A 27,027-nucleotide genomic window follows, 5' to 3' on the forward strand; every position below is an offset into this window, starting at 1 on the left:
GCTGAAGGCAAATCTTATAATAACTTCCTCCGACAGTGTGAAAATGGTTGAAAACGGAGGATAACCCCGCTAACTCCCCATATAACGATACTGTTAAAAACTTCGCGCTCTAAATAAATAACTAAATACTACGTCAAAGACGTTAAATATTACCACCGAGATTGTATGAGAGAGCTTTATGAGAGCCGGTGTGAAAATTGGACGATGTGCGTGGCACCTCCCACTTTTTGGTGTAATCCCATATCTCGAAACACGACCAACCGATTTCGACTAAATTTAGTACGAGGCATTATTTTTACGTGCTTATGTCATACTGTGAAAATAGAAATCATATGGCACAATTTTTAATTTCACTTGATTCGTCCAGTTTCCAGTATAACGGGATGAAACTTTGCACCAATAATGTCAAAAATGGGTTGAATTGGACCAATACTTCCCTTAGCCACCATATACGTAATATAAAGATTTTCCAACTTCGAGGTGACTTTTTTACCGCACATATCGGCTAATATGTGAGTTATCCCAATGAAAATGAGAGAGCGAATTTAACTAATGGCAGTGTATCTAAAATAGATAATTTTGAGGGAAAAGTTGGCCAGAATTTTTAGACATCCGACTGACTTTACCCTATATGATTGGTTTTAGACCTTAAGTATTTCCCTGGCTTTGATTCTTGCAGGTTGCAAGAGTTTAAAATGTTCGGTTCACCTGTACTTAGCCCTTCCTTACTTGTGTATATATGTATTCGTACTCACCTTGTTTTCTCTTTTATTGAAAAGGTAAAAGTGTGTCTGTATTTACAGTCAATTAGTTAGCTTTTCATATTTATTTATTTTATCGAGCAATAACATAAATTAATACATTTAAGATTATTAAAATCTGTTTATAATACGTAATAAATAAATTACTAAAATTACCGTATATTTCTTTTGTTTTCTAGTTTTTGGTTTTTCACTCTCAGATTAATTACTTTAATATTAGTTCTACTATATTTCAAATCGGTTTACAAATTTTTAACTTTCTTGAGTCAATGATGGAGAATATTTAAAATTTTCAACCATTGAAATCAAAGTGAGCTTCTACATTGCTCTAGGGGTGCTCTGATATTGTGATATACATATATGTATGTATTTAGTATCTGTGCATAAAACGGTTCAATAACATTTGAAGTCTGCAATTGTATAAGTGAATACTAAACGTTAAAATTGTATCTCCTCTAATTCATTATATTATATAATAAAATTTTAAAGTCTATTTTGATTATGGTTTTGATATTGTTGGGCTGATGTAATAAAATTACTTTTATTTTTAGTGTTTCAATGTCGTTCTCAAGTTCTCAAGTTCTCATTTCCAATTTTTCGCAGGTTTTTATACATAGTATCAATAAATGTAGTTTATATTGTAGTTAATTCTAATTAATTTATGCATATGTTAATTTTTAGTTTAATTTGACTAGCACAAGTACTTTTTCTTCGGTTTCATCATGCGAATGCGTCATTTAGAGCTGACCCCGTTCGCCACGAGTGAACTGGGTGGCGCAACACTGCCGCTGCCTGAGTTCTGCGGCTGCGGCACTTGAGACGTTGACTGTGATGACTGCGGCTGATTGGGCGGAGATCTTGAGATGGAGCCGCGCATGTTCGCCGTAAGTGGGATCCCCTGGGACACACTGTGTTTAGCAGAAAGGTCAGATGATCGCGTGGTGCCGCAAATCTATCAAATAGCATAAAACACGCAAAAAATGCAGTTAAAATATCATACGTATAGTCCAAAGTAGTCTATTGGTCCTACTTAGGTTTTACAATTACCTGGTGATGGTGTTCCCAATCCTTGTGCTGGCAGAAAGCGCCACAATAACGGGCTAAATTGCAGCCAGAACAAGTTTCGGTTGCTTTACGTCCACAATTCCAGCAAGCCTTAACACAAAAGAATAATATGCGTAGGTTATAATGAAATAAAGTCTTTAAAATATTAATTCAATTAATTTACATTTTGCCCGGCTGTAATCGACGGAGACTTGTTGTCCAATTCACGTTCGGCTGGCACAGTTGCTGCTGCCACACCTGCGATAGCTGCACTGGAATTGTGGATACCGCCTGAATGGCGACTCATCTCGACGAAAAACTTTTCCATGCGCAAGCGTTCCTGCGACATCAATTCTGATGCGCGTGTTTCAGCTGCTACCACTGCGCGCTGTATTTCAATCACCGCCTGACGTTTCACCTAAAGCAAAAAAGGATATTTCGGTTCAACTGAGAGATCAGCTAAGGGGTATGCATTTACCTGGTTGACTGCTTCCTCGGCATTTCGTTTGAACTCAGCGACCTTCTCTTCAGTCTGACGTCGTATTTCGGCCAGTGATGCTGGTGTGACTTCGCTGTAGTTGGGCTGTTGGGGCTCTACGCCTCGCTGTTGCAATATGGTAATTGCCCGTTTTGTCTTATCTACCATTGCCGAGATACAGTTCAACATGGTGTGTATATTTTTCCATTCCTCTTCGCCGCCAAGTGTGGTATTGACGCTGCCAGCAGCACCCCCACTAGTGCTTGTGCTTGGCGGACCAGCCCGTGAAGGATGTCGTTGCGCTGCATTTTCAGCAACGATATTAACTCGCAGATCACGATCTTCCCTGTGATTTGCCTATAGATTAATACAGACATGTTATGACTAGCATTTCGAATAAAATTCAACTAATTGCGCAACTGTACCTTCTCCATAAGACTATTGAAATTATTCTCGGATTGAGTTACTGCTGACGTGCTACTAGCTGCCGCCGAGTAATCAAAAACGGTTGGTTGGCTGGTAAACGCAAGACGTGCATCGGCAGATGCGGCGCTTAAGTGAGCCGAATGTGCGTGTAAAGCACGCTTGGCAGGCGGATAAGCGGCCATATAATCATTCCAGTCTTGTATTCCATTGTGGTGTTCCATCAGAGTGTCCGAAGCTCGCCGCTTAAAGACGAGGCTGGTAGTACCGGCGCTGTTGGACGCTGTAGCTTGGGCAACGGCTGCCGCTGCTGCAGCCTGCGCAGCGTCCATGTGTATGAACATGTCACTGTATTCCGCAGAAGGCCCGTGTGGAGAAAACTCCATTACAACATTCTCATTCGTGGTTACGTATTGTAGTGTAGTCTAGAGATGAGCAATCAAGAAATTAGAATCAAGTGTGTAAGATTTCTAGATGTTTATAAACTATACAAGCAACTAACTCTTACCTGATTACTGGCACGCGCTAATTCGGAGATCTCGCGTTGCAGCAGGGAAATATGATTTTTGAGTAATGGAATGACATACGGGCGCAATGGCAAATTGATGGCATCTTGCAGCGTTAGGCGGAACTCATCAATGCTTATGCCTCCACTGACCAGTGAAAGCACCAGCGCACGCACACGATCGCTCACTTCGGGATGAATCTCTTGCGCTAACTGTACCAGAGATCCAAGGAATTTACGTATCTTACTGAGTAGTCGTGCCTGCTCAGCATGCACTGCAGCTGCAGTAGCTGCAGCAGCGGCCGCGGCCAGTGCCGCTTGTGTAGGTGGTGTGGGGAGTGGAGGCGGTGATGTGGTGGTCGTTGCTCCATTCACTACCGGTGAGGCGCTGGCATTACGATTCGGTCGTGGTGGTGGAGGGGCCAGGCTTGAATGATGCAGTTGTGGTGACATAGGTGAACGTGGTGCAATAGCACGTGCGCTCTCCGGGGAGTCGGGGGTGCGGCAACTGCGCGCTCCGTTAACGTTCGGATTCGTACAAGTCGAACTAGAGTTGCTCACCCCACTGCTACCACTTGCACCAGTGCAGCCGTTAGTTTGCGACGAGTTATTGCTGTTGCTCGAGTCCTTGCCGGAAGAAGAGTTGGAGGAAGAATTTGCTGCAATGGGGAACGAAGAGCCGAAATTGTAAATGAATAAGCATTGTTGTAATTAGCGTGTGGTAGATGTGTTCTATTTGGATAAGTGTGCCGCAAGCACCGCAACATCAACATAAGGTAAACGCTTGTTAAAGGCAACAACGTTTTGCTGCTCAACTACCAACCGAAAATGTTACGAAATGTAGCCAGCGGCTGTAGCGTGACCACCAATGCTGGCCAAATGGTCAAATGTGTGGGTGTAAGGGGCGGGCGCTGCCGGTTGTAGTGATTTTTCTTGCAGGCGGGTTGTCATGTTCAAAATATGCAGCACCTGAAACACGCAGTTGCCATTGTCATGTCCGCCCAACCGTACCTCCATTGTTGTGCCATGGCGTTCGTGTGTTTGCGCAACCGCAAATGCCGAGATTTGTGTTACATTGCTTCTGTCACTGACGCCGGCTCAGTTATGCTGTGTTTCGACTGCTGTTGCTACTGTTGCTGACCCGAAGGATAAATGCGTTGCTGGTTGGTAGTGCATGCGAAAGGACATGTCAGCAGCCGACACATCATAAATGCATTAGCTGCAACATGAAGAAGGCATTTCGCTTCGTTGCTTTGCAGCCTTGCGCATTGTTGTATCGCACATTCAAGTACAAACAGAATACAATTTCAGCCATCTCTCGCCTCGGTCATCTGCCTCTACTTCAGCAGCAGAGGCTCGAGGGCAACTGACCAATGTCACAGTACGTCCTGCAAGGTTTCCACACATTGGGAATTGTGCTTTTGTAGAATATGGCGTGCCACACGAGCATGGGGAAGTTTTGGCCGGCCATTAACCGTTACACGTTGCGACAAGGGGCAGCAGGCAACGGGCAACTTCGGTGTGGTGTGGCATTCCCGAACATGGCAAATAAATTAGTAACATTCTGGACAAATTGCACTTGCACACGAGTTTTTCTCATCGCTCGTATTCTTGTTGCAATTGCTGTCATTCTCGTTTGTCGATGATTCTGCCGTTGGTTGTTAGTGATGGTGTTGAAAGCGCAAACACGTGTTTCAACATTTGTTGCCAAATACATGATTGCATTTTGCTGCCACATGTACGGACATGGAAAACTTTAAAGAATTTGCAGCTACAACAATTAACTCAAGTTTAACATAAAAACAGGGAGTGGCAATGACCGTGTTTGAATAGATATTAACTTGACATTCCTGTATTGCCTACAGAGTTCGCTGAAAAAAGCAGAACTAGGTATTGAGATATAATATATACAAATTTAATTAGCTGTTATTTAATATTTAGCTAAGTAGCTAATTTCTCTCTTTCAAAGTCGCGCATTTGTGTTCAATTGATTTCCGACGAAATTTTATTATTTTTAGTGTTCAATTGTAATTCCTTTATAACATGTAAATTTTTGATCACATTTAGAGTAAAAATAAGAAAAAAACGTTAACTTTGGCTGTGGAAAAGCTATGATACCCTTCGCAGGTGCATATTTTATTATTTTTTTTTTTGATTTTGATTTGTCAGTTTATATCGAAGCTATGTGCTATAGTTTCTTTAGAACTTGTAGTAACGCCTTGGATTATATATATATATATTCCATGCCGTGTTGTTAAATAAAAAAGTTTTCCAAAAGATATTTAATAAATAAGAGAGCTGGCGAGGCAACGATGGTGACAGGACATCTTATATAAAGTGATGTACAAACTTGTATGAATAAAATAACTGATAGAAACAATGATGGCATTGTTGGAACGAAAGCCCAGACTACATGATCCATCATACTCGTCGACACTCAACCACTTCAACTCGATTTTGTGTGTGCATGTGTCGATCGAACACCACCTGCTGCCCTGACGTACGCATAGACACCACATCAACCCTTTCCCACAATCCGCATGGACGAGAGTGTATCTGTTCAAATAGGGTTATGTCCATAAGACAGATACATATACCATATGCATGTGGGCACGTGAGCACGTTTATTAAGGTAGATGTGAATACAATATATGTACATATATACCGATTTTGTCGCAGCGCTATTATGTGGGTTTGTTTTTGGGCTGTTAGCTGGGCTTGGTTGACGTGCTCAATCGCTCACATGGTCGACAGAAGACAATTTGCTGTATAAACAAACCAAATCGAGATAAACGAGGCGTGCTAAAACAACAATAGCTGCAACAATAACGAGAAGCGTGCAAACAAAATGGAACTGAAAAAAAGAGACTCAGAATCAATTCGGAAAGCGTGCAGCGACATACGCCAAAAATATTGAATGATGACATGTCACAAAACTTGGTGAGCAGTGCGCAGCCACCTACAATTGGATGAAAGAAATTTTAAGAAACTGAGAATATTGGGTGTTAAAGACGCGTCACTTGAGCCTCACATAAAAGAAAAGCTAAATTTTTACAACTAACTTGCGGAATAAACTGTTTGGCTGGGCTCTTGTAACAAATTTTTGTTTTAGATAATTTTTAATATACTTAAAGAAAGCATGTTTGGTAATATGAAGGAGAAGACTGAAGTTGTATGTCCTATCGGTGTAAAAAAACTTATATCTAATTGTGATCGTAGTCATTTATGTGAGACTCTAATGAAAAATTCTATCAACATGAAAATTCTCTATAGAAAACTCTGAACTAACTACTTTGAATTTGTCTCTCTGTAAAACCATTAGATGAACATTTAAATTAGCTAAACTCAACTATCACATGCTCAATGTACTATTATCGTACAATACATCTTACTTGCTACTCGTATAATGCGATTCTTGTCCGAATATTTTACACCCATATAGTGCCTTATAAGCGAACGGGTATGTAAACACTGCGAGCTACTGCTGCTGCCATTATCAATATTTACCTCATCAACAATGACTATGTCGGAGTAAGTGATGTTGCAGCTGAATCCACAAATTATTATCGCAAAAGCAAACTCCCACATTCGAGAGGTACGCATAAGTATAACGACGATTGAAGGGATAACAGCAAGGAACTGCCATCAGCTCTGGCGAACACTACCTTGTCATCCTTGTATATGTATGTATGTATGTATGTAAAGGCCATACCTATACATATGAACGTTTAACTGTAAGCTGCGATAGCTGGTCGAATTGCAACGCACTCGAGTACAAATACACACAGAAAATATTGTGCCGTTAGCCGGCTTTATTGGCAGCATCGTTATCGGTCCCGCACAAATACGCAACAAATTCTGCACACACGACCGTAAGCAAACTTGAACAAACACCTGTTTGAGAAGCGTGCTAAGGTACGAAGAATTTCCATTAGACTGTGCAAACACGATGAATGATGATGGTTGGGGTGATTTGCCCGTTAGTTAGTCAGGAAAGCGCATTGCGGCAGTTCTCATGGAGATGCTTTGAGACGATGGGCATTTTTCAAAAAATGCGGAGAGTTTGATATTTTATAAAAGTTTGACAAGACAGCTATTCCCGAAGGATATTTACCGCCATTCAATATACATATTTCCATTAATGCATGGATATATTCTACTTTTCATGGACTCATTTCAAAAATGTGAATTATGTGTTAAAACGTTATTTAGGAATAGGATTTCAAAAGAATTTTCTCCCTATTGTGAATACTTTTTGACTTCGCTTTCGTGACAGTTAAGCGTTGTTTTAGCCTCATATTTAATCGGGTTGTTTACTTAGTTTCGGAATGAATGCTTTTTGTGAACGCCGTCAAATACTCGCATGCTCTCTTTAAATATTTAACCCAGTCTTACATCCTGAATATTGTACGCTACAAATTTGTGTATCTAACAACAAGGAAAACAATCCCTTTTAAAATTCATTATGTATTCATTGCTTTAAGAAATGTGTACATTTGTTTTCAGTGGCTCAAGTCCTCTCAACAACTTTATTGCTTCATAAAATGCTGAGTAGTTTTTGAAAATTATGTAAACATCTAACACCTCTTTTAAATTTAAGGTTAGAAGTGCAATAGTTGCTATAAAATACAGTGTACACAGGAGTAGTATTTACTCTGTGTGTCATTATTAATGGTGTAAATCCATGAATACACTGGTAGAAATATCACCGTTTAAAACATTTAAAACTCAGTAAATGTTTTCTAAAGTATATTAACGAAACAGGATTGTTTTTATTTGTTTACAATGATTACACAGCTTTCCAAAAAAAAAATGTTTGACATTTATATTTTTGCAAATTTTGATGGTTTCAAGTGTCCAGATCGCGAATTTATTCATTAAAGTATTGAATATGCTGTTATTCTCATGATATGTGCAATTCTTATAGTTTGACAAGTTTTAGGCTTATCAGCATTAGTATCTATTTTTAGGGACCCTTGCGCCCTTTTTCTCACATACAAGCTTCAAGTGATTCCCACTCTAAGTTTAATTACGGAAAATATGAGGAAGGTTTGAAGGTACAGAATACTAAATACCTAGTTTTTCTAAATGAAAATCTCTCTTTGAGTCTCTAAAGTAATTCGCATGCTCTCAGAAACATCTACGCCAAAGTCATTTTCTCAAAAAGAACTCGAACTGAACTGATGAATTTTGGAATTATACAGCAATATGTGAAAGTGTTGAACGTGAAAGAATATTGTTGAAAATTTTCAAACCTTAGCATGGAAATGTTAAAAAATGGACTATTTGTCCATCCTCAAATATGGTGATTGATGAAAGACACAGACTTTATCAAAGTTCTGACTATTCCCGAAATTGAAGCTTGGAAAGTTTCAAATTTGAGTAGACTAAAAAGAAAGAGAAGAAAATGTATTGAGATGATTACGGATCTGTATAAATTTTCGTATAATTTAGGGAATTATAGGGAGAGAGTGTGAGAGGGTTCCAATGGATCTAAGAGTGATAGAAGAAAGTTATCATGGCTGATTACTGTAAGTCCTTAGAAACAAATTGTCAACCGAAAAAATATAAAGGGAAATAAGACAGATATAACGTTCGTTTTCGATAAACGTCTCTCCGTTTACTTTGATTTGTACTTATTAAAAACAATGATATTATAGAGCAACAAAACTAATAATTAAGAAAATTTTAGATAAATAAATACAAACCTCTGATATTAGACTAGTGCAGAAACCTTTGAAAATTAGAAAAAAAGAAATCATAGTAGATTGAAACCCATCGGAAATGAAAGAAAAGATGACAAACATTAAAGGAAGAAGGAAGGTAAGAAAAGGCTAAGTTCGAGTGCTACCGAACACTTTATACTTTTGTAACTTGCAAGAATCAATGTAAGAAATAATATATATACATATACTCTATATAACTCATACACTAACAGACAAATTGGAGTAGTATCCACCCGGTTTTAACTTTTAACTATTATCATGCCACATACAAAAAAATGTTCACTGGGTTTCATTAAGGTACCTAACCTATCATATGGTGCAATCACCAATGATATAGAGATATATCATCCAGATGTTCGAAAATCTCAGTAATAGATATATGGGGGGGTAGGTAAAGTTTTAGTCCAATTTTATCTATTTGAGTCTCAAAGATACTCTGTTGTGAGTAAAACTTCTGTAATTTTTATTGATATAACTCAAATATTGGTCGATGTATCCATCATAAAATCACCTGGAAAATCTTTCAAGTGGTTATATGAGGGTCAATACTTCCCGACCTGAATCAATCCATTTTCAATACACAGAATTACTATTGCCAGAAAACGATTCTCCCTGAATTTCAAATGTATAGTATATCTTACAGATTGACCGATATTTTCAGTCAAAAGTCAACTATAGATACTGGGGTCCACATATTCGGTACTCAGGGGCTTGAACAGTTTTGTTTTGACTTAGACAAATTTTGGTCATAAGATAGCATATTTTAAAGGTGTTATTGGTACAAAATTATTAACCTGTTATATCAATCACTTCTAGATTTCTGTACCGGAAAGTGAAAGAATCAGATGAAATTTAAAATTGTGTGGTTGTAGTCCGAGTTTACTCATTTTCGCATAGTGACATAGGAACATTAAAAGAATTTCATGTACAACATTTTGCCAAAATAGGTGGGTCGGGCCCGGAAATATGGGATTTCACCGAAAAGTGGTCGGTACCAGGTCCTTCATCCAATTTTCACACCGGATCTCATAAAGCCTTCCCATACCATCTTGAAGATAAAATTTATTGTCTCTGGCGTAACTAGTTATTGATTTATCGCGCTTTTAGTAATTGTTAACACTACCGTTATATGGGGTGTGGGTGCGGTTATCCTCCGATTTCATCCGTTTGCACAGTCAGCAGGATTTCTTATTATATTAAGTCGTTTAAGAGTTATATACAATAAACTTTTTAGAGAACGGGGCCACGACCACTTTTACAAAATTTTTTGCCCAAAAGTGTCCCTTGTTACTGCTATTGCCTGTGCCAAATTAAGGTTTAACATCTTAATTTAGTGCTCAGTTATGGCACTTTAAAATTTTTTGGATATTGACGATTTGTGGGCGTGACAGTGGTCCGATTACTCCCATCTACGGACTCGTAATTTTTTTGGTATTAAGAAACTCGCATACTAAGACATCTCAATTTTTACTCAAGTTGCAGTTTGCACGGACAGACGGATGAGAGTAGAGTTGAAATCCGGATGTCTGTCTGTCCGTCCGTCCGTCCGTGCAAGCTGTAACTTGAGTAAAAGTTGAGATATCATGATGAAACTTGGTACACGTATTTCCGGGCTCCATAAGAAGGTTAAGTTCGAAGATGGGCAAAATCGGCCCACTGCCACGCCCACAAAATGGCGGAAACCGAAAACCTATAAAGTGTCATAACTAAGCCATAAATAAAGATATTAAAGTGAAATTTGGCACAAAGGATCGCTTTATGCCCCTCCTTAAGGCGTGGTTGTGAACCGATTTCGCCCATATTTCGTACATGTCATCAGGGTGTTAAGAAAATATCATATACCGAATTTCATTGAAATCGGTCGAGTAGTTCCTGAGATATGGTTTTTGGTCAATAAGTGGGCGACGCCACGCCCATTTTCAATTTTTAAAAAAAGCCTGGGTGCAGCTTCCTTCTGCCATTTCTTCCGTAAAATTTAGCGTTTCTGACGTTTTTCGTTAGTCGGTTAACGCACTTTTAGTGATTTTCAATATAACCTTTGTATGGGAGGTGGGAGTGGTTATTATCCGATTTCTTTCATTTTTGAACTGTATATGGAAATGACTATAGTAGTTTCCGAGAAATGTAAAAAAAACTTAGTAGGGGGCGGGGCCACGCCCACTTTTCCAAATAAATTACGTCCAAATATGCCCCTCCCTAATGCGATCCCTTGTGTCAAATTTCACTTTAATATCTTTATTTATGGCTTAGTTATGACACTTTATAGGTTTTCTGTTTTTGCGAGAGTATAAAAATTAGCTCAGAAAACGTAAAAAAATAATTCACTAAACTATCAATCCTGCTCTTATTACATCTGCTACTACGAAATAGTAGTAGATAGGTGAAATAAAAAACAGTAATTTAGTAATCACAATAAGATTCAATGTATTCCTGAGCTAAATGTTTTATTAGCACCTAATACTGGAAAAATCTACAGAACTCTCCTTAAAAATTGCTGTCGTTACCATCGCCTACATCCACTGCAATCTATCGTGACCATTGGTATCAACCGCATTTTCACCACACTTTGAAACACCCGTACACATTTCCCAACAGTCATGATGAATATTAACGAGAGTACTGCTTTCCTCTACTCCTTCGACCGGGTCAACCTGCCAGCGTGCGATCCGCTGGGACAGTGAAAGTCGTTTTGCGTATGGTACCAGCCGGTCTTACAACAAAAGCGTTGGTTGGTCACAGCTGCGCAAAGTTGGGACACATTTCGATGGCACATAAAATGAAATTGTAACCTTGTATCAACAAATATAGGTATTATTCTTGTATGTATATGTTTGTGTTTGCATGGATTTGACCAACGCATAGTTTCCACATTTCATTCCAGGCCGTCTCACCATAGTTTTGGTGTACAAATGACCACATAAAGGAAGGTAAGTGGTTTCCACCATTTTAAACAAAAGCTCTAGCGGTAGCTTCTACAAAAGCAAAACATTTTAGTCATAAAGAGTTTTGTGGAACGTAAACTTTCCCTTGACTCACACGAATATGCTGCATTAAAACTTTTTGTTGGTACTGTACAAATGTTTAATGCGGCCCCTTTGTTTTAGACAATATAAGAACTGTCAATAGATTAGCAAATACTTTTCACAAGCAGACTAAGTAAACAATTGGAATACATACAGGCAAACTTATTAGACATGGAATCATGGAGAGAGCTTCCATGGCTATATCTTTCCTCTTTATTTCTCTATGACTCCCAGTAAATAAATTAATACCAGGTTCTATTCAGAAAAACCAAAGTTATTCAGTTCTACTGGGTGACTCAAGGTTAAAAGACTTTGCCTAATTGTTGCATATTATTTACGGGTAATACTTATGTTGTCACCATAACACACTCAAAAGTAAGTAAGTAGTAATTTCGATTCGAGTGAAGAACTACAAAACACAGAGATATTCCTTAGCGCTGTTTAGAATAAATTTAAACGATGATTATTCATCATCCATTCACAATTTTTCTGCTCGCTACTTTGGACACAACTCTCTTGTCAACAATTTATATTTAAAGTCAGCAATAAAGGTAGTGCGTTGTATCCAGTACATACTCGTACACGAACTAATCAGGTCCTATAATCGCTTTCCCCAGAGTCATAATCTTCCGAAAGCAGTTTTTATTCGATTTCAGTGACGTAACTCTTTGATTTCTCATTCATCGAGCTTCCGTAAGTGATATACAACATTCTCTCCAGTGGTGGCGCACCCTAATGCACATGGTACACTTACACATGCTTAACGAATGCATGAGACTTGGGAACTTAGCATTTACGAATACTAAATATCATAACAACTGTCAGATGGTGGGAAAGATGGTAGCCAAGAGCGCACAAGTGGTGTCCCATAAATGACCAAACACAAGTGGACAGTTGCTGCAAATACACATTTAAATATGGAGCGTTGAGTTGGAGGTGATTGGAGCCATACAAAGTTTCTTCTCATGTTATTGCATACATTGTTCTTGTTATTTTTCGTCACTACGGATGACGAAGCTTACAATTGCCGCAACAGTGGCAGCTGTTGCCTCAAAGAAGGTATGTATTTAGTTGAGCTGTGGGTGCGGCGGCAAGTTTTGTGGGTTTTGTGGGGATCGATGCTGCGAAAGTTTTGTTTTCTAAACTTTTCTACAGTTGGTACCTATGTAGTAATGCTGCTAAACTCTGCTCTGTTTTTCTTTGTGTTAGAAGCATTCAAAATTTTTAAAAATAAAAAATCATTAAAGTTTATGTTTGCCTAATGGCGAGGTAACGAAATGGTGCGTGGGTGGGTTAAACGGCATGGCGTGAGTGCATATGTTGCACGCCGGGTGTTGCCAATGAAAGTTGTCCCAAATTTACTCTTACCGTCGACTATGCCAATGACCAACGTAACCAATTCCGTTTTGTACAGTTTTCGCATGCGACATTTATTACATATGTGCTACACAAGTCGCCATGACTATTTATAATCGCTAGCAGCTGTTTTATTTATAACAGTTTGGCAAACTATTGCAACTTTTTTTAAACAAAACCAAAATATTGAATTCGCCGGAATGCAACTTCACAAAGCTCTTTCATAGCTTCCCTATAGCCAAATATTTTACGAGTATATCCCACAGCCAACTCACTCTGAGGAGTCAAAGAGTGCATCATCTCACTAGCAGTAGCATCAAGATACTTCCATATTAAACTTGTCTGGGTGCCTAGCATCGTAAGTGGGGACTAGAGAGGTGCCCATGGAGAAACGTCAACGGGAGTTTGGGGTTGAGTTTCTATTGTCATCCTAGAAGGCCGCTATTTGACCGAAAAATGATTGCATTGTGTTATTCTGTTAAAATTTATGAAAAAGTGGTCCAAAAATATTGGTTAAACTGCTGTGATCAAGTTGAAAGGTAAATTTTTAGTTTATACTTCGCGTGTTTTTCGAATTTGTAAATTTTTATACTCTGAACAGGGTATATTAAGTTTGCGACGAAGTTTGTAACACCCAGAAGGAAGCGTCGGAGACCCTATAAAGTATATATATAAATGATCAGTATGTTGAGCTGAGTCGATTTAGCCATACCCGTCTGTCTGTCTGCCCGTCCGTCTGTCCATCTGTCTGTATATATACGAACTAGTTCCTCAGTTTTTAAAATATCGTTTTGAAATTTTGCAAACGTCATTTTCCAATGCGGAATACTATAACATATAGCTGCCATACAAACTGAACGATCGGAATCTAGTGCTGGTATGGAAAACTTTTGCATTTGACAAGATATATTCACGAAATTTGGTATAGATTATTTTCTAAGGCAACAATGTAATCTCCGAAGAAATTGTTCAGATCGGTTAACTATACCATATAGCTGTCATACAAGCGGAACGATCGGAATCAAGGCCTTGTATGGAAAACTTTCGCATTTGACGGGATATCTTCACGAAATTTTACATGGATTACTACATAAGGTAATAATAAAATCTCCGAAAAAATTGTTCAGATCGGATTACTATAGCATATAGCTTCCATATAAACTGAAACATAGTTACTAAAAGAAGGGTATATTAGCTTCGGTGCAGCCGAAGTTAACGTTTTTTCTTGTTTTTCTGTAAGTTGGTAGTATATTATTGACATCTATGCTAAATTTCACGTCAAAATATTCATTAGTATTTGAGATACGCGTAGTTTTGTGATACTCTAAAAGTGAATTCTTCGATTTTTACTATGTCCGAATTTATTGAACAAAGAAGTGCGATAATGCGCCATCTTATATTGCATTGGTTACTTTTAAACTAATATCGTGCCGCAACCACCGCATTCGCCTGAATTACCTTCGTGCATATTCTGGCTATTCAGCAAATTCACATAATCACTCCGAAGACACCATTTTGACTCAATTGAGGATATAAAAGCTAAATCGAAGAAGGCTGTGATGGCCATCACGACGGAGGATTTTTCCAAGCGCTATGGTGACTGGAAAATTCGTTGGCATAAGTGTATTGCAGCGGGAGGGGATTACTTTGAAGGAGATGAAATGGACAAAATTCTCCTTTCAATTTGATCAAAGTAGTATGTAATTATTATTTATTCTTAAATTATCGGGTATTATTAGCAAATATAGGAATTTGCGAAATTGATTTTCATTATAACTGAATTATATCAGGTAATTTGAATAATTATAAAATCTCGATCACACAATAATCACCATCATCATCCGCATCGAAAATCGTCTAAACCTAATTTAAAAATTTTCAAATTTCTTGTTAGTATTGCTATTGAGCAGGGCTTGCGTAAGATTATTTTAAACAATTTTTTAGAAAAGAAATAAATATACCCTATTTTATATTACAAGGTGTTTTCCAAAGTAAACAGGACTTTATGAATATAGCGCCTCCTGTTGGCGCCTGCTATAAGACAACTGGTGCGTTAAAATCTGCTATCTTTATCGATTGTTCGGTGAGAATTTCATGACATCATCGATCGGAAGTGAAGTTTTTTAAGTGTCAGGATGTTTGTGTTATCGGTGCGAAAATGAGCTTCGAACAAAGAGCCAACATTCAATTTTTTTTAATTGGTAAAACTTTTGCCGAAACATTTCAACTGATGAGACAAGTTTATAGCGATGATTGCTTCTCCCGGAGAAGAGTGCACGAGTGGTTTTAACGTTTTCAAAGTGGTCGTGAGGACATAAATGACGATCAACATGTGGGCCAATCGAAATCCGTGATCATAGGAAATTCCATTGAAACTGTGCGTGAATTCACCAAAAATCAGCCGAAATCAACATGGAAACGGAATTGAACATCTCCAAAACATCGATTTATCGCATTTTGACCGAGCTTTTGGGCTTTGGTTTGTTCCGCACAAATTGACTGACGACCAAAAATTGCTCAGAATCCAACATATTCTACATATTTCCATCGTTAAATGCTGAAATACTGAGGTAGGATCTCAAACGCTCAATTTCCTGTTTACCGGCGGACAGCTCCAACAGCCGTATACCATAGATACTATATGCGTATATGTATTAGTTGTAATTATTTTTAATTTTAATTGTATTTAAATACGAAGCATAGAATTATATAATAAAATAGTAATTTTTTTATGAAGAGATTGCTAATGAAATATTGCACATATTTTCATCGCTAAATCGTAAAATGTAAATAAAATTTGTGATTAAAAAATGTATGTATACTTAAATTATAGGAAATATCGGTTCTATAATTATCTATTCATATCTCTTAAAATTTAATATTCAAAAAAATTATTATGACTAATAATACTAATACTATTTTCTGGCCCACAAATTGTAAAAATGAATATCCAGTTTATCCATTAAAAAGTTAATTAAAACGCTTAAAAATATACCCCATACCAAGATGATACCCCTGTATCTAGATGGTATAATTTAATTTTTTGTCAAAAGCAATAAACATCAATCTATAACCAAAGTTGAAAATAGTATACATATACATATAAATAAAACTGTAGTAGTATAATATATAAATTTTTATTACAGCATTTTTTGTTTTGCGCAACCCGTTTCGACCGCTTTCCACCCTTACTCAACACATTCTGCCATTATGGTTTTATTGTGAACATACACTTGGGAGGTAGGAAAGTACTGTGAATGGTCACTTTTGCTACTCCCTTATACCATGGTGCCTAGTCATATCTAGAGTCTAGACACTTTCTCCTTCACTGCCTAACTGAATTTTATCTGCCAATGTGGCACATCCACACAATTTTAGGGCAAAAAAAAAAAAGTGCCAGACACCTCACACCAACATGTCGCGACAAGTGTCTGTGAAAGCACGATTGTGCTACTGTATTCAACTTCGTAGGCAAGCAAAGAAGAGTTTTGCGATCAGTTGACGCTAGAATAACCAACACAAGCATAACGTGCACACAATCACGTTGGACAACACTGCTTTATAGGTATTGATTTTGCCTCCATTAAGCCTAACTAAATACATACTTTATACTGTAGGTAGTTGCAGACTTTCTTATGGTTAGCCAATGGAACAAAATGTCGTTTCGTTCTTATTCGAGTCCTTCATTACGTTTGATTTGAATGTATGTATACACTTCTAATTTTGTTTATAATATTAAATGATTTTGAAAATTTTCAACAAAGAATAGTTTGTATTTTAAAACAAAATTCCCTGTTAATGAGGCAGAACGTCAAATTGGATAGTAACACATTTAAATATTATATGACTTTGTTTCAAATGAAGCTCAAGTTGTATTAAAGTCAGCAGATATAAATTTATCAGTGTTTGGTTTTATTGAAATGCTTCATCTATGTATTAATCTTTGGTCTGGCAACTGCAAATTTGTTACCAACATTTTCTTAAACAAGTAAAATTACATATGTTTACTCTTACAAGTATAACCTTTTCACCACCATCATATAGCAATATTCTTTGCTCTGTTGACTAAGTAAGTGCTGAATGGGTGACTGGGGCGAATATGGTGAATGAGTGTATTTTTCCAGTTCATGTATTTTCTTAGAAATTGCATGACACAACTCACAAACAACCACAGCAGACACCTGTTTGCGTTCCCAGCAGAGACGGAAGTGTTCGGTGAAGTGGGCGACGAGAGCTTTTCCAAACAATTCGGAATAGAAATCGTACACAAATAATCCCTCGTTGGGTTTCTTGGGCTTTGTCATTGTCTATGTAGTCTTTATTGCTACGTAATTGTTTTTTATGCGAATTCTCATGATGATGCTCTTCATAAAAGACCATGCACATATATGTACATATGTACATCTGTATGAATGTACCACATGAAAACAGTAAATTTGATGGACCGCTTCATCTGTTATGATATAATCTATTGTTGTGCTACAAACAGTGCTTGTGCTCGGGTTTCTTAAGCTGTGGAAGAGCATTCTTTATTTTTCCGTTTAATATTTACAATCACGGGTCGTGTTATTTCCATCTTTTCCCACAATTACATTTGTTGGCAATTGAAGCTTTTCATTGTCGTAATGCGTTTTTATGCTCGTAAATGGTTTAATCAAGCTTAAAGTCGTTTTTAACACTTTTGTACTTTTGTTAAATTTGATGTTAAATAAATAAATATATTCAATATGGTTAACTTTCCTTCTTTGGTTTTTATTTATTTCACACTCTATTCGGAGCATCTTTTCTTTTAAACCATAATCCTTGATACGTCAATCGTATGTGGTGATTTGCATTATAACATACGATAGCAAACAGATCGTAATGTATTTTCAATTCACCATAGTTTTTTATTTCCTCATTGCTTTGGATCGTATTTTTAGGTCACAATAGGTGTGGAACTGTCGAAACTCTTGCATAATTTTCAATAAAATAACAAAAGCTAATTAAATATCAAAATGGATCCGACTTTGTTGTTTTATTTGAGCTCTAGTGAAAGTGATGGGGATAAAAAAATAGTGCGAAGATAGCTAAGAGATCGTAGCAATAGCGTCGGTATAAAAAAAAAAAAACAAATCATGAAAACTCATTAACAAAATTTTCTTTGTAGATGTATCGTTTAACAAAGCATTAGAATCTTAAAAAGACGTAGGAGAATTTTAGAATATGGCAAGAGGCGAAGGCATCATCTCACAAAAGTGGAAGATTTGCTAACATTTGTGCAGCATTACATAAAATTTAAAATAAGTTATGATCCCCAAAATTGCGATTCTAATAACACACAAGAAATAGACACCGGGGTAGCGAACCGCCTCACCGTAACCGACCAAACGATAGGAGACCAAATTAAGTCTAGAAATTTGAAAAAATCGAAAATTTTTTTTTCGTATCTCGATAGTTTTGATATTCAAAAATATCTCCCTAAAAGGATTTTTCAAAACTCAAATTATTTTCAAAGTTATAGCCATTTTAGTGAGCGAATATCGTACAACGGTTGAGCGAATATCGCATGACGTAAAACTTTAATCGCGTTTTTCTCGAAACTACTATTTTCAACACTTCTGACATGATTTCTCAAGTTCTAATGAACCCATTAACTTGAAATTTGGTGTGGACCTTTTTTATACATATATCTCTCTATGGGTGGAACCTGGGATTATTAAAAAATTTTGATTTTTACTATTTTTAAAAAATTTTGATCAAACAGTCGCCATTTACTGAAATTTTTTTTTTTTATCCTATTTCAGACGATAGCGGCATTTGTACTGATTAAATTTTTTTTTATTTTTTTTCGGATCACCCAAAGTGTTGGAATCGTGTCAGGAACCTTATTTTCAACCCCCGCCACGCCACCACGCCGCAATTAATCAAATGATCACAAAATTTTATTTTTTATTTATTTTTTTTTTTGCATTCTTAAAATATCTGATAAAAAATTGGATGGTAAAAATGTTCTTAGTTTTTTTTATTGGACTTTAAAAAATGCCCTTAAATAGCATTTCTAGACTAGAATACCCCCTTAAGTATTCTTTAATAAATTTAATTTAAAAATGCATACATATGTCCTTAACCTTGAAAATAATTTTATTTTTAATATTAACTAAAATATGAACAAAAATCTTGTTCATATAAAATTTTTTAAAAACAAAATTAAAAAAAATTACTCACATTTCCGTAAATTTGTCTATTTCGATTGGCATTATATATTCGAATGACATTTCGAACGAACGGATACGTTTATAAATATACGATAGAAGCGTTACGATAGAAGCGTTACAATCACGTATGTCATAATACGAAATACACACTTTTACGTGACGAGTGATACGTTCACGGGCGTAACGATTCGACCCCATGCCAAACGTTCTATCTAATAACCCGAGTTAACCTAAACAACTTTTTGATTTTTTAAGTAATGTACATATCACCATAAGCCTTAAGAATTTTTTTGTAAAAATTTGAGTGTTGATTGGATTGCAACTGTTTACATAAACCTCATACGAACCTTTGTTCCGTCGACTAGAATTATTGGATGCAGCAGCCTCATAGACGTCCTTATCAGTAATTTCTTCTTTAATTATCGTCTTGCCGTCAAGTGCCATCTACAAGCAAAAAAATCATTGTTATTTCGATGTTATAAGCCAAAATTATAGACGATCTGTAAAATAAAATTACCCAAGCTTATTCGCGGACATATTCCAATAAGGGTTTTTAAAGATTTAGCATTAATACTTATAAAGGTTTGGTGTTAGTTAAATTTTGTACTTTAATTGATTAGAATCCGCTTCACACTTTCTTTTTTTCTTTGCTAAATTTTCGTTTATGTAATTTTATATAATTTATTTCAGTTTCCTTAATTTTATTTACTATTTGATTTTAGTTTAGGTATTTATAACCCTGATTCCAGTACCCAGTTATATTTAGATTTTCTAAATAAATCCTACAGTTATACGCAATCATGTTTGATGACAAATGATATTTTTCCCACAGTACAATTACGCTTTCGAGGGGTTCTAATAATAAAATTGCTATCTGACATGCAAATCAGTACCAAGGACTTTAATGAGCTAAAGCAGACGTTGATAATACTTCGTACGAAGGCAAAAAATTACAAGTTTACATTAATATATTATACAGTGGTATTACAGTTGCAAAACCAATATAGTCGGTTCCGGAAAGGAGAATGGCATTAGTTTGCGCTAATGAAGTTAGTTCGTTTATAACCTATGAAATAGCTTTGGTACAGTTTCACGTTGTGTATATAATACGTACATACATATGAATACTGATTGTAAAGTTATGATCGACCATAAAGAGACAGGGTGATTTTACCCCCTTGGGGATAATTTGTGCGGTATTCCACCCGCGGAACGCAAATTATGCTTTCCAATGAAAATCAAAGGAAAAATATCTGCATCGCCAAGCAAAACATATCGACAAAAACAATTGTTGAAGCGTTGTATGTAGCCTGCTATTTTCCTGTATATTAATGTATGTAAAAATATGTAAGTGCTGGCGGCAGCTGGTTAATGCCTCTTTCCAAACCTTCATCTACTGCCCACTTGGACTCCCTTTGGCTGTCCACTAGCCCAACTGCTGCTGACTGATTAAAATAAACGATGCCGGCGATGAAATCAGCATTCAGTCATTGAATGCGGAGCAACAGTCCCTGCTAGACATAATTGCTAAAAAATCAGCAGCACAAATAAACAACAACAACACGACTACGACTGCAACAACATAAAGCAAGCAGCGTCAATTAAAACAGCTGGCCTCAACAATACGAAGCATTAAAACAAGTGTTGTCAGTAAAAGCTACGCACACACAGATTTACATGTTTCTGATAGAAATATATGTATCTTGGCAGATTCTACGACCAGTTAACAACATCTGTTGCTGCAGCTGGAGTGCGGTGGGCGGCAGATAAGTGTGAGCGCATATGCATATGTATGTATATTTAGGTAATGGTGAGTTGTGACTGGTGAATTGTGAATGGTGAAGCGCACAACTGCGAGAAAAACATTTACCGCTGGTCTCACCTCTCCTCTCTAAATTCACCGTGCTGTGTTGTTTTGTTTTTTTAACCTTTTTCGCCTTTTGCGCCGATTGGAAAAGTAACACCTGCATTCATAAATTGCTTAAAAATCACCTTGGCTGCCGGCAATTGAGAATGACAGAGTGTCTGGCGGACTGACTGATGGGCAAAGAGCTGTAGCGCCACATTTTTGTACGGGGGCAATAGCATGGTGGGGGGGTTGCAGTTGAGTTGTAAGGCTGAAAATGCTCACTGTATTGTCTACTTGGATACTTGGATTGCATGACATACATACAAACAATGTGAACGAAAGGCCGGAAGCCACAAAAATGCATTATGTAAAATATCAAATGTACAAAAAAGTTGCAATTTACGTGTACACCTGCAACTGCGATATCAGCAAATTGCAAAACAATAACATAATTTATTCTACTTTTACGAACACACAAACTTATACTATACATATGTATGTACGTAGAACCTTTTCGTTTCCTACTGATGTTTATGGCTGATTGAAAGAAACAGGGTATAATTTTGAGAAGTTGTGATAAGAAAGTTCAAATCAAGTACCACAAATCTAACGAAATTGCGATTTTATTTATTCTTGAAATCAACAAATTGTTTAAGAAACTCGTTAGCGAAATTAAAACGAGAAATACACTCTCACAATTTGTACGATGATTATATGGTAAGAACTTTCCCGTTTTTTAGCAGAAATCGCTTATTGTCAATGAAGTAAAAGTCGAAAACCCTATAACAGCATGATGAGTTAAGTTGACTTAGCCATGTCCTTCTGTCAGTCCATCCGACCATCTGTCTGTATATACTCGAACTAGTCCTTCAGTTTTTGAAACATCGATTTAAAATCAGCTAAAATATCATTTTATGACTGCGCTTATGTCACATACCAACTTAAAAGTCTTTAATATCTTTATTTAAAAGCTTAATAGAATTTACACAGTATGCATGCATGTAAACTAGAATTTTAAACATACATACATATGTATGTATCTTTCGATTTCCACATTACCAGATCTTTGCTCTTGTTTCTCACTGCGTTTTGGATTTTTTTATTATCTGTTGCTTTAAGTAGTTTCGCAGGTTTTTTTAGTTTAAGAGCGCACAACTGTTTTGTCTCAATGAGTTTCCAATTGATGCCACTTGTGTCAGTTGCAGCTGTCACCCCATCTCAATTTCCCCTGCACCGGTACATTGACAACATGCAGACACGACGCGTCTGTTTCTCCACAACCATTTATAAAATACGAGATATTTGCTGTGGAATTTTTAACACATTGCTCTTATCTAACATTGCGAGCCCATATTTATTCAAATGTTTAGGCTCCTTCTTGATATTTTGCTTCGGCTGACTGGTCAGAGAAGTTCAATTCATTTTTTTTTTGATTATACATACATATATATGTACATATTTACGCGGGTAATACAATTTACTGTCTTGCTATTTGTAAACAACATATTACCTCCGTGGCTCAGGAATTTAAAATATGTATATATGTATGTATGTAATATTTCGAAAAAAATCCCGACGTCACGACGACATTAAAAGAAACAAGTTTTTTTTATAATTTCTAGGAAAGTTTGACAATTATACAGTGCCGGCCTCTTCTCATTCTTTCGCTTATGACGTGGCGTGTCGCAATCTGGGAAATCCATCATTCACTAATCCACACTCTCTTTCAATATTTTGGTCGTTTTGTTGTGTAAAGTGCCGCTTAGCGCGAATCCACATCTTATCTAGCACCAACAAGTGTAGTTCTGACAGACAAGCAGACAAGAACATTCCCATTCACTCCACTTCACTGAATACCACACTAAACTGCTTCCAACAATACCAACTACCAGTTCAGCTCAACTAACTAGCAGCGCTACTCCATACATCAACAAAACAGAAAATTGAAAGAAAGCAAAAAACGAAATATGTATGTATGTAAGTAAATCTAAGGATAACAATTAAGAATGAGGGATTTCTTTCCTCACATTTTTGTAGAGCGGCTACAATGCCGTACTGCTGGTTCGTTAGTATTGTAGAAACGAAGTTGGCTCAGTTACAGCAGTGAAGGAAGAAAGCTCAAAACAATGGCACAAGCAACTGGAATCCATGAAATGGTAGTAGGGGATTCCCTTTGTGAAAACGAATGCTGTTGGAGCATGTGCGTTGTCGCCTGTCTGTTTGTGTTAGTGAATGTGCGGTGTCAGCTGTTGTTGACAACCTGCTGCAATAACAACACAAAGTGTATGGCATCGTTGATGCTTAGCAATTGTTCTGGCAGTGGGGCTGGTGTTGGCAGCAGCAGCAGCGCACTTAATTTTCTCTCCTTTGTGGTGCTGAAACATCAGCGACAACTGCAGTGACAGCAAAAACAACAACACACATATGGACATACATAAATACAGGCATGTAGATGCAATAACTGTAAAGAAAACTACAAATATACATACGATGTTCATATACATACATATTTACATAGAAATGTATGTGTTTTGTACAGGGAATATGCAGTTATGTGCATTAAAGTGTATTAATACTTAAAGTACAAAAAAGTTAATTTTCTTTACAAATGTTTTTCTATAAATCTTGAGCTATTTACCTGCTGTAGCATAGTACCTAAGTTATCTGCTAATAACTACTCTCACCGCCATTAGGAGAATATTACTGCTTATAGTGCGATTAATCCATTATCAATAACACGAGACATATTAAGTTTACTACACCTTTCATCGGTCCTCTTTAAAATATCTTATCCCTTAGAAGCCTTCATATTCGTATAGTTTTCTGATAAGCAAGCCATAACTTAACCTACCACTTAACTTTGCAAGGTATACTTATAAATACTTATAAGAATATATACTAGTTTTGATACAAGCAAACAATAAGTGTAAGACTTTAACATACCTACAAAGGAGTATGCCTTTTCATACCCTGAATAGCGAAAAAGGAAATCTCGGAGACCCCTAAAGATAATACAAACTGGCCGATCAAACTCAAGTCCAAGTATAGTATAGAAAGCCTTTTCATTTTATAAGGTTTTGTCGAGAAATTTGGAAAAGATTATTACTTAAGGCATCGCTACAATCGCCAAAAATATTTTTCAGATTTGACCACTATAACATATTTGTAGCAGTCATTTAAACTGACAGATCAGAATCAAGATAGAGATATTTTTATATCATTAAGATAGGATAAGATAGATAGAGGAGGATTGCACCACGATCTTTCATGCTTAAAAAAACTGCAACTGTGAAGGGTATTATTACTTCGGTGCAGGCGAGATATAGAGCAGATGATGGAAAATATCAAATTACTGTCAAAATTACGTAAGGAATTTGTAACTGCAAAATTTAAGTCTTAAAACATAATTCTGTCTGAGCAAAGCATTACTAAATTTTTCTGATTTGAAATTAAGCACTCTGTTGGGGAAGATGTTGTCAAAATTTTGAGCTCAATTACATTGATTTCGAAGACTCCTGCACAACTGACGAATTAATCGAAATGTCTGCCGCACTTGCCACTCTGATATACAGAAATTACAAAAATACTTGGTCTAGATAGTTATGTACAGAAAAAAGAAAAAATACTGAGAGAATCAAAATATCCAACGAAATACAGAACTTATTTAATGCATTGGGGCAGCCTGTGGCAAGGAGGCAAATTTTTTCATTTTTTTTTTTTTCGTTGCAATACATACATTTGTAAGTATGTACTTTACATACATACAGTGCTTACAGTGGGTACTTATGCCCTTCAAAATTACTTATTTTCCGAGCAAAGAAAATGGAAACTGTCACTAGCACAGACCGTAGTCACAACCGCTGTTGCCGCATGCCGCACCCGCTGTCGATACACAAAGCTGCCAGCACAACCACAGGCAACTGTCAGTCATAACAACAAGAGTAAATGGAAGAACAACAAGAGCGACAGAGACTCTAGCAGCTATAATAAAAACAACAAAAAGCACCACAATGACAACGACAGCCGCTGGCAATTGCTGTGAAAATAATTGCGCGCCACAACGAGCTGTGCATACTGCTGCGACTGCCACGGCCACAAGCCCAGGCTCGAAGCACTCGCACGGGCCCGTCGCGTACGCTGCAAAACAATGCATTGCCACTTTTTGCCTCGCCTTCTGTCGCAAGTGTTCTATGTGGTGTGTATGTATGTATGTAGGCCAGTGTGTGGCACAAACTGTGACCGTGTGGACCCCGTACTCTGTTGACTACAGTGTTCGCTTGCTGCCAACACAAGTGTTGCCAAGTATTAAGCGCGCGCAATTTGCCACCAACTGTTGTCGACTGCCTGCTTGTTTGCCTGTTTGCCTGCCACTGACAGGAGTTACCGATGCCGACAGTGCTGCCACACTTTGTTCGCTGTTCATGTGCTTTTCTTTTTCCGGCTTTTCGCCCTTACTTCGTGCTGTGTTGTTGGATTTGTTTGGCGTCGTTGGCAGACTGTGATTTCCAGTATTTTATTTACACGCTTCCATATTTCTTTCGGCCTCCTTGTGCTGATATAAAGTACACGCACGGACATACACAACTACAGCTGTAAGAGAAATGTGCGAAATAATAGTTTTCTCCCGCTGGCTTTAATCTCGATTGCTTAAATTGTAACTGGCGTTGAAGCTTTCTGTTATTCCAACTTCAGATACTCTAGTTGCCGCCAGCACAATACTCTAGTATCCTTCACCGGAAATTTCCCGTATGCATTTGATATTTTCGAAAGATGGTTGCTAATACAACGGACCTCTAAACTTGAGTTTCATAAATTAAATTTCCCAGGAAATTTAGAAACAGTGACTGAAATTAGTAAGTTATTCTTGAACTGTCTGTGAAGTCTTTTACCATGTCATCTCTTGTTGTAAAAGAGAATGTTACCGGTAAAAGAAAATAAGTTAAGTGTTAACCAGAAGTCAAGAGCTCCCTCGAAGAACAAAGATCAAACTCTACAAGTCGCTCATCATATGTTGCTGAGGCTTGGACGATGACAACATCGGATTCTGCGAAAGACTTATCGATGTAATGTTGAGCTGTACGAGATGTACGAAGACTTTGACATAGTTCAGGAAATTAAGAGACAGTGGCTACGCTAGCTAGATCATGCCGTCCGAATGGATGAAAACACTCGAGCTCTGAGAGAGTATTGGACGTGGTACCAGCCGAGAAAAGCAGAGGAAGAGGAAGATCTCCAATGTGTTGAAAAGACAAGGTGGAGAAGGACAAGCCTACACTTGGAATCTCCAATTGGCGCCTAACAGCGAAAAGGAAGAATGACTGGTGCGCTGTTATTAACTCGGCCTTCGGCTGATTTTCTATGCATTTCAAGTATTGAGTTTACAAATTTTGTTTAAAAATCTAACTTATGAAAGCTCTTGATAGGCTAAAAATCAAAACACACCTTTCAGTTAAAAAATGAAAATTGGTTAAACTCCAGACTCTTCTTCATAAAATTAACTAAAATTTTTAATAAAAAACTATCTTTATAAATTCGTTTGTGCTCAGAAAAAGCAATGTCGACTGTTCAAAACTTCCATAAATAAATCAAATATTGTCACATACCATTAACCTAAGGGTTTCTCCATTCGATGTCATGTGCAGTATCGTTGTTCGAATAGCGTTCG

General features: G+C 37.1%; 1 protein-coding gene across 3 annotated transcripts in view; it reads right to left on the reverse strand.

The window, feature by feature from the left end:
• Positions 1–790: 790 nt before the first annotated feature.
• Positions 791–27,027, reverse strand: part of LOC105233073 (protein CBFA2T1) — a 72,629-nt gene continuing 46,392 nt past the window's right edge. For all 3 annotated transcript variants that reach the window (XM_049452085.1, XM_011215026.4, XM_049452084.1), the window contains exons 2-8: positions 19,861–19,957; positions 3,215–3,870; positions 2,709–3,131; positions 2,284–2,640; positions 1,990–2,223; positions 1,809–1,916; positions 791–1,713 (exon numbers count right to left, since the gene is read on the reverse strand). In XM_049452085.1, coding sequence (XP_049308042.1) covers positions 1,495–1,713; positions 1,809–1,916; positions 1,990–2,223; positions 2,284–2,640; positions 2,709–3,131; positions 3,215–3,870; positions 19,861–19,957 — 2,094 coding nt within the window. In that variant the 3' untranslated portion in view covers positions 791–1,494. The remainder of the gene's footprint in view (positions 1,714–1,808; positions 1,917–1,989; positions 2,224–2,283; positions 2,641–2,708; positions 3,132–3,214; positions 3,871–19,860; positions 19,958–27,027) is intronic.

The sequence above is a fragment of the Bactrocera dorsalis genome, chromosome 3 (assembly GCF_023373825.1).
Source record: "Bactrocera dorsalis isolate Fly_Bdor chromosome 3, ASM2337382v1, whole genome shotgun sequence".
In the NCBI taxonomy this organism is placed as follows: domain Eukaryota; kingdom Metazoa; phylum Arthropoda; class Insecta; order Diptera; family Tephritidae; genus Bactrocera; species Bactrocera dorsalis.